The 17,630-nt window shown below is 39.0% G+C and overlaps 1 protein-coding gene and 2 long non-coding RNA genes across 9 annotated transcripts in view; 1 reads left to right on the top strand and 2 right to left on the bottom strand.

Annotated features, from left to right (window-relative positions):
* The window catches only part of LOC148347541 (uncharacterized), a 150,585-nt gene that overhangs the window by 10,878 nt on the left and 122,077 nt on the right, over positions 1-17,630 (top strand). The gene's annotated exons all lie outside the window — the stretch shown is intronic.
* The window catches only part of LOC148347542 (uncharacterized), a 161,256-nt gene that overhangs the window by 29,098 nt on the left and 114,528 nt on the right, over positions 1-17,630 (bottom strand). The gene's annotated exons all lie outside the window — the stretch shown is intronic.
* The window catches only part of shisa6b (shisa family member 6b), a 130,707-nt gene that overhangs the window by 29,098 nt on the left and 83,979 nt on the right, over positions 1-17,630 (bottom strand). For 2 of the 7 annotated variants that reach the window (XM_088324123.1, XM_088324126.1), the window contains exon 4: positions 13,913-13,951. The exons of the other annotated variants lie outside the window; for them this stretch is intronic. In XM_088324123.1, the coding sequence (XP_088180249.1) occupies positions 13,913-13,951 (39 nt within the window). The remainder of the gene's footprint in view (positions 1-13,912; positions 13,952-17,630) is intronic. 7 annotated transcript variants of the gene reach the window in all.

The following is a 17,630-nucleotide window of genomic DNA, read 5'->3' as shown; positions in this document are numbered from 1 at the left end:
TAGAGCCAACTGCCCAAACATCCATTTACATCTGTCAAAGGAGTGACAGAGGACGGGCCAGGCTTTCACGATATGCTCCCTGGATGGAGATAGATGGGTTGAGTGTTCGAAACTTGGCTGCTTTTTCTTCTCCCTTTTGAATCTTGCGCAGAAAAGGTTGTTCTAGTACGATTTGTACGAATGTGAATCTGTATTTTCCAGATCAGAAGTTATGATTGATGCCCACCTCATATTCTGTATTGTCCTGTCTTTTTCCGACTGCCTGCCTGGTGGTGATATGAAGGAGAAGGACGATTTGAGATGAGTCAGCGGACCAGCGTTTGACCTGAAGCATGTGAACGCCCGCATGGACCAGCTGGTAGAGATGGGAAGCTGCGTCGTGGCCGTCATAGACTTTCTGGACTAATTTACAGGCTGGGGGCGTCGCTGCTGTCATGCACTTATTGGACACATTTTCAACATGTTACCTAGCGTTTTGAGCTGTTCCTTGCCCGCATGTTGGTTTAAGATCAGGTAATTGTGTCATTGTAATCCTGTGCAGTCCTTTGAGACATTTTTGTGATAAAGGGCTATATAAATCAATTTGACTTAACTATTTTTTTACTGGCTTAAGCAATGATGGGACTGAGTGAATGGGAACGAAGTTTAGGCATAAAGTAGATGTAAAATCTTAAGCCCAACGGTCAGGCATAAAATGTCAATCATTGTGTTCAGGTTTGGGCTGGGCCGGGTGTCTTCTCCAGACATTTTTCTTTTCTTTTTCTTTTTTTTTTTTTAAATCTACCATTCATTTTTAATGTTTTTTTTTGGTCACTCCTCCTACTTCCTCGTGTCCTCACACATATATATATATTTTTTTTTTTTGCTTTGCACTCAGACCCTTAAATCAAGTTTATTGGCTCAGCTCAGGTTGGGTCAGGCTTGAATACCCGCAGGCTGGATTTATATTTTTAGGCCCGATTTAAACTCTGCTGTTTCCTAATGTTTAAGACAAGGAGATGTTTGCAGCATAGATGAAGGGTCTTTGTCTTAGACGATAAAACAGTGTCAGGCATATAGGAGACTAATTTTTGCAAAGCTAAAGCTAGTTTAGCTGGACATCCCTGTAGCTATATGGACAGAAGACTTGAACCCAGATATTTTTTTTTTTTTGTTAAAAAAAGTTTTTGGGTTTTTATCATTGTTTAGTAAACACCAGTTTAACATTGAGTTTTTTGAAAATACTTTTCCAAGAAAACTTCTGAAAAAAAAAAGTTTTTTTTTGTGAAAGAAAGCATATTAAGCAGAACTTTTACTTTGGTGCTTATTTTGTTTGCATTTGTGATACCTCTAATATCTAAGCAATGCTTTTCCATAAACACAACGGCAGTTTGCTTGCAAAATACCATTTCATTGCAAGAACACTGAGCTTAAACATGAAATTTGCAAGAAATTTTTAGCGCTTGATGTTTCTGGTGACATGACTTTGGTCACTTAAGGGCCCCTACACTCTCAATTGCCGGATAAAGGAAGCAAAGCAACATGACCAAGTGGGGGCTGCTTGATATGTGGACAAAGATCCGATCAACTCCAGTCATTTTGAGCTGATTAATCATACTGAAATCATTCCCAGAGGCTTGAATACCTACTGATCAGCCGCACGAAAGACTTTCAGATAGTTTTAAGAAAAAAGAAGTGTTTTTACATTTTGGTTCAATGCTTCTGAAAACATATTGATACAACATAGCACAGCATGAGTAAAATGACCTTCACGGTCTCCAGCGTGACGGAAATCAAGCCTGGTGTTCCCCGGCCGCCCATGTCGTTAATTCTGATTGATGTGCGCTGCAGATTGCTAACTTAAACCATTTCAATCGCTAAATGGATGTTTTCTATCACCACGACCGACAGCTGCGCCGCGGCTTCCGAGCAAACGCGTGAGGGCGGCGCCGACCCACCGAGCGTCGGTGGTTACTCACGGCGTTTTCCTTTTGGGTAAAACAGGCTTCTTTTTCGTTTGCATAACAGCGGCCAGATGGAACTCTAGTGAGTCACTGAGGTGACATTTTATGTGCCGTTTGGTGGCACGTTGCTCACAACATATATGCAGAGGTGGGAAGTAACGGGCTACGTTTACTCGAGTAGGTTTTGGGACATAATGTTCTTCTAGGAGCATTTTAAATCACTATACTCTTTTACTTCAATGAATGGAAACTTTGTTTTGTTTATTTTGTCTTTGCATGTTCAATGTTAAATAACATGTCTAAAAAGGAAACTAAAGAAGCATATGCTAATTTAATCCTACTCCTTCGACATCCTATAACTCTTACAGCTAGATCTCCTGTACATTTACATAAAACAGACTTGGAGTAGATTTGTGAAGAGGAAACTGTAATCTTACTCTGCTACATTAGGCTACGTTGAAGCTGTTACTTAAATCCCCTTCCCCTTAGTACGCATCTGTCTGTGTTAAGGCGCATTTATTTTGTCGGACCTTCGCTATCTCATGTTTTTTATTTAGATGAGTGATCCGAACCACCAGGGGACACTTGTGAGCAGGGTTAGGAACTTTTTTTTTTTTTTGTGCAATTTATATAGTTGTGGCCTTATGTCTGTATGCATATTTCTTTTGAATTCACCTAAACAAGCTCTGAGTACACAGACTAACAAGAGTTCCACATAAGTCCCTCCTCTTTCAAGGGATGTCCGATAAAAATGCTTGAATCGCTGCCCCAGGGTGGGTAACACAACCAACAATTGACAAGCCAGTGCTGACTTTTTTTATCTTATACCAACCAAGTTTTTGGTGGTTGAGGCACCATATTTCAAGGCTTTGAGGAAAATATTCTGCATAATGTCTTTCTACTCCCTGGTCCAAAACCAAGAGACTGCTGCTGGTAATAAAAGCTGCAGTGAGGTTTGTAACTAAGATAAGAAAGTTTGATCAAATTACCACGATTTTAGCTAACTTGCATTAGCTCCCTGTTAGCTTAAGATGTGATTTTAAGCTTTTGTTGGTATTACTCAAGATTATGCTAGGACTTGCTCCATCGTATCTTTCAGATTTAATTTTCCCCTATGTTCCGGTCCGGAGCCTTCGCTCTGAATTGCTGGTCTACTTGTGATCCCAAGAGCCAAGAATGGAACCGCAGGTTAGAGAGGGTTCTCCATTCGGACCCCGTTGTTGTGGAATGCTCTATTTTATAATACACTTTAATAATTTTGTAGTTTATTTCTGTTTGTTAAAGCAAAATCCTTTGCAGCATGGTCATCCTAGAGGGCTGTCCCTTCTCAATGTTTTTTAATGTTGAGTTTTTTGAGTTTTTCCTTGCCCTCATGTAGGTTTTAGATCAGGGGATGGTGTCATAATAGTTTGTAGTTTGCAATAGTCTGTGGTTTGTGCAGCCCTTTGAGACTCTTTGTGATTAAGGGTGTCACAAATAAACATGACTTGACAAGAATACAGTACTTGATTATACATTTGATGATTTTTATGGTTTTTAATTAAATGGCAAGTCCCTCTAACTGAAATTAAGGTCTTTTGATTATCTGAATGGTTGTTGAAGAAAAAACACTTAATCGTTGCTACTGTTCCTCACAGTTTGAACATTTTTTTCACCAAGTATCTTTTAACTTGATCGTTTATTTGCACTACCGCATATTGCACTAATACGATCCCAAAACTTTATGTAACACCCTACATGCCCACATTTCTTGTGTAAATTATAACCTTTGTCTTCCTTTTCTTTTATTCTCATTGTTAAATGTGAACCTGGAGTGCCATGTCCGATTTCGTTGTCACAATATGCTCGACCCATGACTTAACAAAGACAATAAAAGTATATTCTATTCTATTATTTCGATTAGCGTGTGCACGGCAGTTTTCAGGTCATGAGTTAAAATCTAGCTACCTTCCTGTACAGAGTTTGCATGTTCTCCCCGGTTTCCTCCCACATCCTCAAAAACATGCATGTCAGGTGAATTGGCCGTTCCAAATAGTCCCTAGGTGTGAATGAGCAAGTGAGTAGTCTGAGTGCCCTGCGATTGGCTGGCAACCGGTTTAGGGTATCCCCTGCCCACTGCCCCAAGATGGCTGGGGTGGACTCAAGTACCCCCGTGACCCTACTGAGGATAAGCGGTTGCAGAAAATGGGTGGGTGTTCATTTCAATGACTACTTTTTACTTCTAGTTGAGTAATATTATTCTGAAGTAACAGTACTTTTACTTGAGTCCAATTTTTGGCTACTCTACTCACTTCTGTGCGTCGCTTGCATATACGATGCACGTGAGCAGGGGGGGACCGGCCTACCGCCGAGCACCTTTAGCCTAGCGCCAAGGTTAACTAAGCATTTGCCGAATCGATTAAGGCGTAGCGGAAAGATAGGAGCTATGGCGGTGAAGCACAGGGACATCGATCGGGAACATTTGCATTCAAACAGCTTGCCTCCGTATCCTGGAGGCTGCTTGTTATATGGGAGTGGGCGGCCGGGACGTGTTGTTCTTTTGGGGATAATGGAAAGGAAGTCCTCTAGTCATGATTTTTAATAAAACAATAGAAAGAGATGCCTTTGCATGCAGCAAGAGCAGTGGGAACAGACATCGAGCTCACGGGGAAACCCAAGGACGGCATGAGAAGCTTAGCTCTGTGTTTCTCAACTTGGGGGTCGGGAACCAAAAGTGGGTCGCGGGCGAAATAATGCTCACAAGAAGAAAATAACGGAGGGTTGATAACACAGTAGATGAGGATAATGCCCTGCTCCATCGGTTCTTCCTGTTGGAATAATTGTGTTTAAACGTATTTAGTTTTTTTGTCAAATATATATTTTTTCAATATCGGTCTGATTTGTGGTCCTTTTTCAGCTCATGCAGTTTTTAAATTTATTTCAGTGTTTACCACTACATGGTAGAAAAAGTTTGTTTTTTGTTTTGTTCTCACCATTTTCAGTGGGTCCAGAGCTTTCCTTGGCAAAATAATGCTAAGAAGAAAAAATGGTGGGTCGATTACACTCCTTAACAGCTGATGCCGATAATGGTCGTTTTTTTTTTTTTGTTTTTCCTCAGTTTGTCTGTGCATTTGAGATGGACCACATCTCATTTTATTGTGATTTTGTTTGTATTTCCTTTATATTTTGTGGAAAACGGTGACAGGTCAAATGAGGAAATGGTATGTGGCCGTCATTAAAGCGCTGCTTGAGGGTGCAGAATATGGTTTAAAAATTGTATATTTTTATTATCCATTGCTGTCTATTCTCTACACAATTAGTTGATGTATAGGTAATATTTTAGTTTTTGTATCTTTTAGATACAAACTTATTTTAGTATATGTCTATTTTAGAACAGTTTTGGGCATCCTCATACGGCATACGCAATAAAGGCTTTTATGGGAGTATAAACGTTATTATTATAATAATATTATTATTATTATTATATTAATATTATTATTCCACTATTAGTGGATTTTTTCCACTTGATTTGGGTCGCAGCTTGTCATTAGGGTGGAATGGTTAAGTCAGACCAGTTGATATTAGCTTTGCTGTTATGATATTCTAAAGTACACATTTAAAAGCGCTTCCACTATTGGTGAATGATTTCATGAAATGTATAAAATAATTACTTAGTGATACCAAATTTTAAAGAGAAATGAGGAAAAAATACTTCGATATAAACACAATTATCAAGAAAGGCTAATGAAATTATGTGTAATATGTGAAAACTAGTGATAGATGGAATTATCAATAATTTGTATTCTGCTTTAAATATATTTTTCTAGCAAAATAATGGAAATGTATAATAGTGAATATAAAAAATGAATGTATGCGAATATACAATTAACGTTTAATAATAAAAAAACATTTTTTACTGAATTGTAAAATATCAAATACATAATAAAAAACTATGTAAAATATATATATATATATATACACACACGCAACTATTTTTTACTAAAATGCCAAACATATTGTCGTTCAACTTAATTAAAATAAACTAAATAAAAAACATAATCTATAAATGATTATATTAAAAACTATTTAGTTTAATATGCATACGTTTAAAGAAAAATGAAATAATAAATAAAACATTTGTTTTATTTAAATGCAAAATTAAATGAAAATAAAGAACCCTAAAAATAAAAAAAATAAATAGAATAGTATAGAGAGACTATTTTTTTTTTGCTAAAATGTGAAAAACAAATTAAAATTAAAATAAACTATCATTAATATTGTAATTTTATAATATTATTTATCATTGACCCATATTTAACATGGGCTGTCATGAACAAGATTTTAAAGGTCCTGGGACAAGTTGATTTTATGTGTCAGCATTTTGTACGATTTTTTTTCTAAACTCGCCATGAAATTTCACAATTCCTATTTGGTTTCTTTGTTTCATCGTTGGATTTTGGAACTTTTGATGTCGATGATCCAATGCAACTGCAGACCCTCGGCTTTAAGCTCCGCCCCCTCCAACTTCACTGCATCAATCCCCAACCTTGCACTGCCCTTGACTCCAGTTTTCTTTCTCTTTCATATGCAGTACTTTCCATCGCATTTGATTTGTAACCTTTTCCGAGCTTTCTCATCTTCGCCTTCTGCCAGTTGGAATATTTGTGTTGAGTTGTTGCCTGCCAGGCTGTTCCTTTTTTTCCCGGGCGAAGTCTTTTCAAGGTATTTTTATCAAGGCGCAACGTGTAGTGGTTTTCCGTCAATGGCGGGTTCATCATTGTTGAACCCGGTGACCAGCTTTAAACCTTACACGCCCTCCCTGGAAAAATAATAAAATAAACTCCCCGAAACAAACTGTACCACTTTATTTACACCTCAGGACGTGTTCTAAATATTTCATATCGTCTCGGTCCTTTGAGCTTTATTTCAAGATTTGAATATGCATGAAGTGGTTCTGCTTCTTCTAAGACGTAGGCTGTATACATTCATCTAAACAATGCTGTGGAATGTGGTGCGAGGGATTGAAAACGCGAAATGTTTTAACAATGACTGAGAAAGTGCCAGGGATATAAAAAATGCTGCAAGAAAACATAGAAACGGTCTTTGGTCCATGTTGTTGTCTGATTAAAAATATATATATACACCGTGTAACAGTATTTGTTTGAATATACAGAGCTGATGAATATTGAAAATGGTGCTTCAATTACATGATTTTGTAAAGTTTTCTTCCTAGCGCCATTTTTATGTTGAAAAATGCTCTTAGACAACGTTATCACTTTAAAAACTGTAAACAAGGTCGTAATCATTAACTTTATTGCACAAATCTGGTAACTGCTTAGAATTTTTAACAATCAACAGATTTGAAGAGTAAAAATGTAAACGCTGATGGACAAGTACAGATAGTTTGTAGTTTTGAGCTGTCAGCTTTTAGCTAGCCCACTGGAGCTAAAAGCAAATTTAGTCAAGTCGGAAGCAAACTTGTTGTTTAATATTTGTTACAATAAACGGATTTAATAATTAAAATTTAGATGGTTGGACGAAGGGAATTTCGTAAAGTATTTAAAATAGTGATGGATTCCCCTAGATGCTAGCCTTTGTTTGAAGATGCACTGGAAATCTATTGAAACTACCATTTGTATTCAAACCAAGCGCACCAGCTAACGGGGTAAAAATGAACATTACTTGATATTTTTTTTCTTTCAATTTTGGGTAGTTTTTTATAGAAAGACGTAGTATTTAGTAGCTCTGATACTATAATTTGCTTTAGCAGCTAGCTTAATGCTTATTCAAGTCGGAAGTAAGAATGTTGTTTGAATGTGTGTAACAATCAAGAGTTAATGATTGAAATAGTGATGGACATTTGGATATTCATAAAGCACCTGTTATTAGGGTAGAATGGCGGCACCCCATGGCAGTCTTTGTCTAAAGAGGCACTGGGAATGTATTGAACTAGCTATTTAAATCAAAAGGACCATCTAGAGGTGTAAAAACATCTTTTTTTTTTGTCAATGTTCGTAGTTATCATTGTAAAAGCATTTTGTGTAATATTGTATACACGGGCGTAGTAAACTAAAGATCATTCATAGTATTCAGTAACTCTCAAACTGTAAGCCTTTAGCTACATTAAGTATGTTCTTTGAATTAGCGTATAGTTTTAAGACATGTTTAGCTTTTAATTTAAACATTGTTAGTTTCTCGTGTAGAAGATGACTCCATGCTAATTTTTGGCACAAAAGACCCATGTTTTGGGTGAAGAAGACGACAACCCTAGCTTTTGCAGCCTAAGACAAGAACCCTAACTTTTAGCATCAAAGAAGACATATAAAAACACAAATTTTCAGCATAGAATAAGGATATAGTTTTAGGCTTAAACCAACCAAGCAGGTTCAGGCATATAGGAACAAATATGGTAGTTTTTGACATCGCTTGATTTGTTTTTTCCTAGTTTTCGTAGATTTCTAAATTAAACTGGTGCATTAAACTACAGAAGATAATTTGTAATGTGTAGCTTTGGACGTATACTGTATGGACTGTATGCTATTGGTGTTTTTTTTTTTTGCCACTGGAAGCCATTTGAGGCTCATGTTGGCCAATGGTAAATCAATTTTCATATACATATCTGTATTTTGGTAAAAGCTGTCAAAGTGCAAGAATAAAGCTGAACCTTGGTCCGAGTTTGGGCCAGTCCGCAAATCCTTGTCACTCGTTAGACGAACTCGGCTCCTCAGGAGCTTTCCTGCCAACCCATCAGCTTTGTCAGATGTTGCGGTTATATTTGTGGAGCTTTTACGGCCTATTGTCAAAGTTTCAAAATTAAAAACGTGTTTGCCAATGTCCCACTGGTTCTGTTGACACCAGTGGTAGCCCAGAAAGGGAACCCACCGAGGGCTTGACATTTAACGACAGGCAAAGACCTTTACGTTTTACCCCAGAATGCTAACCACTGTAATAGCCTCTCTATATTGAAGAGGGAGGAACAAAGCCTGGGGTAGAAGCCGCCTTGATTGATATCCTGAACGTAGCGCACTGATCATCCGCGGATATGAAGTATTTCCAGATGGTTGTGCTTCGAGGTTTATCTCGGTCTCATATCTCCTAATGAAAAAAAATTAGCGATGAGCGATATTCCAAATGAGCCCGGCGGCTCTTCTTCTCGGATTAGCATAATTGTGTCGTCCGTCAACATTCCGTTCCGAAGAATGAATCTTTTTTACGTCAAGGGTAAGAAACGCATCATACTCCAGTGTTTTGTTGGCAATCTCTGTGAACATCGAATCAGCTGCTACTGTGAGATGGGAGAAGGACATTAGCGTGCAATTTGATCCTACACTGGCGGGTTTCTTTGCCCATTTCCACTAAGTATTGCCCTTTAGCTTATTACTCCCCCTCCAATCCCCCCCATCAGACACTCCGGGCCAAGTGTTGTCTTGACATTGCCTCGTCTTGAGTCTCCGTGGGGACAAAGGAAGGGGAAGGGTTTATGTGGACCTCATACCAGTTCATTTTGAAATGTGATTTTTGGTGACCCCACCTCTCACAATCCCATTACAAGCCAATAAGAGATCAATTTTTATTGCAATGGAGCTATATGATGTGACAGTCATTTTTTCTGGTATAGATAATATTTTGCAGAAATCAAACAGGGTTCAGTGACCTACAGTTAGGGGAAGCAATGCCTTATCAGTCAACACAGAAATACAACATTAAACTATCAAATGGTTATATTTATTGAGCACGCAATTCCCTTGCCCTACGATAGAGAGACCAAGGATTCACATATGGTACACTTCTTTGTTCGAAACGATAGTCTGGGATAGTACAGTGGCCCCTCTACACATGAGATCAATTTAATCCCGTATTGAGCTCTTATCTAGAATTCTCATATCTCAAACACATTTTCCCTATCAAAAATAACTGAAAAAAAAATAATCTGTTCCCTTCCTCCCTATAACATTCGAGTTAACCCTAAATAGCCATTTAAAAAAAAACTCTTCCTGATCACTAAAAACAAAGTGTAATAGTAATTGAACATAAAAATACAGTAGCAAAATAAATGACTAGATTAATAAAATAAAATGCATATTTATTATGAGCACTTACCATGCAGGAAGTTAGCAGATACTAAAGGAGTGAGGGAGATGGGTACAGGAGGAGTGAGGGAGCACAAGTGACCATGGATACCACATCTAGGGTATGGAACTTTAAGGTGAAAAAGCAAGTCTCGAGCAATTAGCCCTCTAGTGGTAGCATCTGGATTTTCTTTCACGTGTCAGGCAATATTTTAATCAAAAGAAATCGAATTTCTCGTAAACGAGAGTAGTTATTTTGTAGAGGGGCTTTTGTATTAGTGAGGTGAAAGCAATCCAATCGATTCAGTTCACCAAAAAAAGTGAACTGCACTCAAGCGGTTACGGTCCAATATCCCCAAATATACATCGCTCCGGGCCTGGGACGACACGGTGCTTTTTTTCCCCCCCAAGTCTGGTGGCTATTTTTTGCTGTTCTGTCCACCCAAAAGTGAATTGCACTCATGCGGCCACAAGCTATTATCCCCATATTGTAGCATGTGAGGGTCGGCAGATTTTTGCATACAAATGTTCTTTTTTATTCAAATTTTGTTCTCATTACATTTCCTATTTTCACTGTTTTGTTATATATGGATGCTTTTGTTCAAAACAAGCATGCATCGACTTACTTTATAAGTTAAGGTGAGACAATAGGACATTTCAATTTTTTGTTTTGTTGATCTCGATTAATTTGTTTGTAAAACTGACCGTGCCTCACTGCACATCACTGAAACGGCGATAAGATTATAGCCGTATAATTCGAGTATCCGGTGATGTCTTCCAAGAGTCGATGGACATCCCTGGCGAGGCCGAACAGTCCGTATATCGTGAGCAGGGATAAGCACAGATTTATCTGATGTCTTCTTCGAATAACAAGAAGTAACATCATCAAAACTGCCTTTATCCGTGCCTTTAAAGACCAGACCTCCTCCCCGCAGCACAGTCGCCTCGCGGTTAGGACATTGCTTTCGTGTCCGCCGCACCGGAAATTGTCCGACCAGTCAAGCAGATCAAAAAGCATACATGTCGTATAGAGGCGATCGCTTGCATTTCCCGGCGCAAGATCATAAGAAAAAAAAATACAATGTAGGTCAGCTGTAACAAACATTAAGGGCACAATGCATTATTTGCATGTTAAGAGAGCAGCGTGTTGCCAGACTCCTCATTAAGCACTTGTCTAATCAGAAATCAGAAAGCGACACAAAGCAGTGTGGTGCTATTGATCACAAAGACCTCAACAGGAACTCACTGAAGTGAAACAGGGGGGTGTAACAGTACATACTTTGATGCCAGGCAATTTAAAAATATACCTCATCCATCAATTGAGCTTTGATTTTCAATGAAATTTGACCGTTGAAATATGAGAACTGTAGTCCCTTTCTACTTTGCAATTTGTGCTCTGCAGCTTCAGTGCAGTGCTGGTGAGAATATTGTGTGATCCATTACCCCTGATCAAATGTTGCCATGAGTAGAGACTGAGTGCATTTTTGTCTGGCCTAGGATCCTTTGTTTGGCCTTTTCTCCATTAAAAATGGGAACTGCACTAATGCAGCCATAATCTGTTACCCCGATCACATATTGCTGTGGGCGGGGAACTGGCAGAGCACCTAAAATGCTGTGGTTGTGGTTCTCCCTGGTCGCATATCGTAGCAAGCGGGGGACAGCATAGTGCATTTTGTCAGGTCTTTAGTCCGCCTAAAAAGAACTGCACCTGACCCATTATCACTAATCGGCGCTGACACGAGCGGCTGCCTTTTCCAGCAGCTGCCCTGTTGTTTTATTGTCTGCTCCTATCTTCTGTGTTTTTTCTTCCCGTTTTGACAACTACACTATGGATTACTTCTATCCTATGGACATGGGTTTTAACGCACAAGAAATGCGTTTATTCAAGGAATTCCAACTCCTTGCCCTGAAGATTTCTCGTGCCGGCGTGATGAAGGGGCCTATGGTAGAGGAAAAGCCGGAGCTAGCGAAGCGGCTAGCGGCGTTATAAGTCTTCGGTACCATCCGTAATCATGGTAAATGCGAACTCACGACCAAATAAGATCATCGAGTGCTGGTGGAAAACATCGAAGCGCACAGGGAGCGCAGTTGCTGTGTTTTGCGGAAACGTGGCTCACGTTTAGCATTCCGGACGCTAACGTGTAGCCACCCGGAGCTACCCGGAGCAATCCGGCTTCAACGCCGCTAAACAGAGACACGAAAACCGGGGAGAATCGGAGAGGAGGCGGACTTGCTAACACGAGGTGGTGTATCCCTGGATTTTCACAAAGAAAAGTTTTCCATCTGCCGCAGCGATGTCGAAATTTTGGACTGGCGTGACGTCATCCACTTCGCTACAAGCACCCCTAGGGCATCATGTTCATCTGTTAATAAACAACAGGGTAGACTGCTGGGAGTGTGAATTTCCCTACGGGGATGAATAAAGTATCTATCTATCTATCTAATCCCATAGTGCTGCCAGTGGGGACCGGCAGGAGGTGCTTTTGTCAATTTCTCAAATCACAGGGATTTCTGGTCCCAAATAACCGCGATAAACCAGGGGTTACAGTATTTAGGTATTCATTATCCCCAGTCGACAGTTGCTAAGGGGACATTAAGAGCAAATTTGGGCCAATGCATGGCAGCTTTTTTACCAATGTTTTCCTCCCTGAAATGCACAGCACCCCTTGGACTGCGGTCCATTATTCCCGCTTGACTATTGCTGCGAATAAGGATGGCAGAGTGCAGGTTAAAAATGGGTAGGGCTACCTTATAATTTTGCATATCGCAGGGATTTCTGTTCCCCAATAACTGCAATGAATGAGGGATTACAGTATTTATATATTTAATGGGTTAATTTAGGCAATTTAGTGTAAAGCAAATTGTTAAGTGCTTTGGGATGTCTTCAGTGACCTAAAGTGTTACATGAATGCAGACCATTTACATGTATTTATTTTAACTTATCGTTATTCAATCCTCAATCACAAGGGCTGTCGCAAAGATTTTTATTCTGCGTGGTTGGGGGCGGCCGTAGCTCGTTTTGGAATCAAGAGGTCACAGGTTCGATTCCCAGTTTTTCCGTGTTGAACGTCAAAATGTCCTTGGGCAAGACGCTGAATCCTTAATGCCCCTGATAAGCAGGTAGATGCCTTGCATGACTGACGTTGCCATCGGTGTAAGTGTGAAGCACATTGTAAAGCGCTTTTGGAGATCATTAACTTGAAAAGCGTTACATAAATGCAAAGCATTTGCATTTTACATTTGCATTCATATGTATTATGAAATCAATATACAAAGTTAAACGATATGTTTATGTGAATATCTTAGTTTACCATTGCTTTCCTTAAAAACTATAATACCATATTTCTTCCAACAACTATTTCAAAGGTCTCAAAGTGAAAACCATTAAAGTGTGCGTATTTGAGGGAATAAATATGAAACTCTAGTCAAGACATATAGTGAATACAGTCCACATTTAATAGGCTGAACATAATCCAACTTTAGACATAATGGTAGTCTGTAGTTTGCAATAATCTGTGGCCTGTGCAACATTTTGAGAGTCCTTGTAATTAAGGGCCAAACAAATAAACTTGATTTGACTAGACGTCAATTTTTAAGGCATTACAAAATTGGACTAAATTACAATGCTTTTCAACCTCACCTATGTACGGTTACACCCTCCGAACAAGAACACATAACAAAATGTACGCACAAGTTCATCTTCATCATACATACAACAAAATGAGGCTAGGCTAAGCTAGGTACGCGGCAAGGCGCTGCATGTATAAGCTGCCTCCAAACACTCAAAATCATGAATGTGGAATTCAGGTTCTGATTTCGAATCAATTTTGACAGTTTGAGGTTTGATTCAGGTGTCGAAAAACTCATTCGGTGGTTAGAGGCAACTTTGAGCGTTTGACAAAGAACAGCCAACAACCCTACCATGGTGACTCTGGGAGCGGACGGGCCAATGTTTTTCTCCTAAAAAACAGAACCAAGCGGTTATCTATTAGATTGTTACTCCGCCATGTTAATGAAAAACGCAACATACAATACATTTCACCCGTTCACTCCTGTTGAAAGGCTTAGTAACAACATTATGAATAGTACCTGTATTCACTTTACAATTAAAGGGACAGTGTGTATGATATGCTGTATTGCAGGGATGTCAAACTCTGTATGGCTCTGGGGTCGCATCCATGCTTACTATTCTCTTGCGGGCCGCATCAGTAAAATAATTCCAACTCCAAATGTTTAGCTTTGTTTTTCAGTATTGGGCTTGCTTTAGTAACCCAAGCATTATAATCACAGATGACTTTATTCACAAACAATGGGGAAAACATATTTTTATGTTTGGCATTGAATAGGTTAACTGTTTTATTTTAACTTAAGTGAATGCACTTTTACACCTGAACCAACTCGCCATGCTTTTCTAACTCAACCCTTTCCTCTGGTGGCCCAAGAGAACATTTGGTCTGCATTTATTTAACAAATCATTAGTTTTGACGGAAATAGCCTAGAGACTTGCTTATTTTGACATATTCAAAAATGGATGGCGGGTCGGATTAAATTATCCAAAGCACTGGATCTATCCCGCGGGCCTTATGTTTGACATGCCTGCTGTATTGTCGCGTATATAAACACAAATGCTAAAAAGCACCGGTAAGAATACAAATTATGCATACGTAAAATAGCGAAACTGCACCATTTTTCTTTACAATTTTTGTCAAGATATTCATATTTTTTTGTCTAATACCTTTAGCAAAATGGTGGACAATTATGTCAGCTCCCTCTAAGTGAGGCTTATATAATATGCAAATGTATCAACCTACGAGTTTTCAGAAAATGTATGTTTGTACGGTTGTTCATTTGTTTTTTGTCTATTATTCAAAACATTGTTTTTGATGAGGTTTCTTTACCATGGAGGAAATACACACTATCCCTTTAAAAATGTCAACATTCCAAAATACATTTCAAACGTTCAACAGAAATTGTGAATAGGCAAAAATTACATAAATACACAATTAAATCAATGTTACAATAGTTAATAAAATGTTTTATTCATGAAATATTCCAAATCAGCAATCATGCGTTTGCACATTAAATATTGATGATGAAATACATTCAGCACACACCACACTTTAATTTTTTAAATAATGCGTATTTTGCATTAAATATTCATAGACTATTTAATTACATCTAATTAAATACAATTACTTGGGAATTTCTGTGTCCAGAAAATCACCTTGATTTAAGTCAATAGATTAAAATGTAATTCAATCACAAGATTATTATTTTTTTACATAATATTATTTGCTATTTATAAAAACGAGTTACTAGATGAAAAGGTGATTAATTAAAACACGATTATTATTTTTTCACCTAAAATTATTTCAATGTATAAAACAATGAATCCATGCCAACATTATTTGACCACTTCATCTTACATGTTTTATTTACTTTGATATTGGCCCTTTTGCTGCACCGTACTAGGGCTTCAACTAACAATTATCTTAATAGATGAATCAGTCAATTATTTTTTTTTCGATTGTTCAATTAATCTGCTTTTAACATGACACATTTTAAATTTCTCCCTCTATTCAAATATTTAAGTTTTGGACAGACAGGAAAATAGTGCACCAAACGGAATAGTCTAAAATATAAAACAATAAACAAATCCAAATGTTTGTCAAATAGCTTAACAATAACAGAAAATGGATACAAATGTACACCTGAAAATATGGAAGGCGAAAATAAGAGGTAACCTCGGAGTACTTCATTGGATGTTTTTTATCGAATATGGGAGGTTTCATTCAGGATTTCGGAGTCTGAGAAGCGTATTTCGCTCAAAATGAACTTCTGCGGCAAAATATGGTCTTGAAGCGCCCTCTGCTGGACCACAGTACTACTGCAAGTGCGTTGCCAGATCATGGGAATCAGTCTTATTTGCATAGAATGAACATATTGATTGCTGCATGAATTGAGCAACACAAATAAATGATTTTATTGAGCCCTACACTTTATATATATATCAAATTCTACAGAGCTCGGTAGTAGCCTAGATGGTAGGGCGCCCGCTCCGAGACTGGGAGGTCGTTGGTTCAAGCCTCAGCCAAGTCATACCTAAGACTTACAACATTGGTACTCATTGCCTCCCTGCTTGGCGTTCAGCATTAGGGGTTGGAATTGGGGGGGTTTGGTCACCTAATGACTCCCAATACCTCAGTTGGGTTGAGCAAGGGGGCTGGGAATCCCCTCCTCTGAATCAATCTCCCAAAAAGAGTCAGAAATGACTCTAGCCACCTCCCACTGGGGGGACATGGCTGTGGTGTATGTATATATATATATATATATATATATATATATATATATATATAAATTCTACGTAAAGTGCATTTACTATGTCTTAATGAGCATATAACAAATCCAAGCTAAAAACTCAAAAACCCTCAAGAATCATCTTAGTATCGTGCCATAGATCCGCCACGGGTGCCGTCTGAGCAAAATTCTTCCTTGTTATCGAGGCTCGCCGCAGGAAGATCCTGTATTCTCCATTAATAACTCGAAAACAAACAATCCCGCCACCCCCGCGGCGCAGGCCTCGTTTATTTCGACACGTCGTTTTCCCGGAAAGCCGGAGACTCCGGATAATTCCGGGTCCGACCGCGGACGGGTGAAAATTCCCGCAATTCCGACTGGTGAGGCCCGAGCGGCACCTTTGATTGGAGGCGGCGCTGTAAACAAGACTGCTAGTGCTGCTTAATTGGAGCGGAGTTTTGATGTCTCGGGCACCTTTCGCGACGGGGGCTTCTTGCTTGAGCGGAGACGGGCCCGCAGACAACAAGGGATGCCTCGCTGTAATAGCGGGAAATCCGTACGTCCATTTTCATAAACATCTCCCAGGGAAACCGGAGAGAGCATCTCAGCGATGTGCTCCGTTGACGTATGCAAAGAGAATTATGTGACATTGTCTCCAGGGACTACTGAAGCTTAAGTATGTGGAAAAAAATAATGGTAAAACATGCTCCGGAGCAGAGGTTGCCAAGCTTTCCGAAGCTTCGAGCTACCTTCTTGCTACTGCTTATTACGAAAATACTACCAGTTTGACATGCGTTTAGAAAAAAGCATATTACAGTATCATACCTGTCAACCTGTACGGTTTAGCCATACAACGTACATTTTTTTATTCATTTTAAGACGAGTACAACATACAAGGAAATCTGTACGGGAAAACGCAAATTTGTCGATGATGGGTACCATCCGGTATACACCGACGATCGCGAAACGGCAAATCAATCAAGTCGAAGCCTCTATCTCTGTATCGGTTTTTTTCATTGCAAACGAAGCATGCGGTTTGATGCTACTGTGCGCATGCGTCTGCCGCCTGGGGATTTCCCATCATGCATCATTCCGGGAAAAAAAAAAAATAGTGTACAATTATTTTGTACAGGTATGGAGCCATGGAGGTTGACAGGTATGCAGTATGTTTTTGGTATGTGGTGGGTCTGTCAGATCCCTTAATCACTAGGGTCGTAGGGGGGACCTTTTTGTGTGTCCTGGGTAAGTACAGCCTGGTGATGCCCATCCCTCTCCAGGCCAACATATGTTCTAATTTTTAGAGCTTAAAAAAGGCTGTCAACGACTAATAATGTCAGCTAGA

Source organism: Urocampus carinirostris, chromosome 19 (assembly GCF_059441175.1).
Source record: "Urocampus carinirostris isolate Australia breed hairy pipefish chromosome 19, RoL_Ucar_1.0, whole genome shotgun sequence".
NCBI lineage: Eukaryota > Metazoa > Chordata > Actinopteri > Syngnathiformes > Syngnathidae > Urocampus > Urocampus carinirostris.
This window is presented reverse-complemented; position numbering and strand designations above follow the sequence as displayed.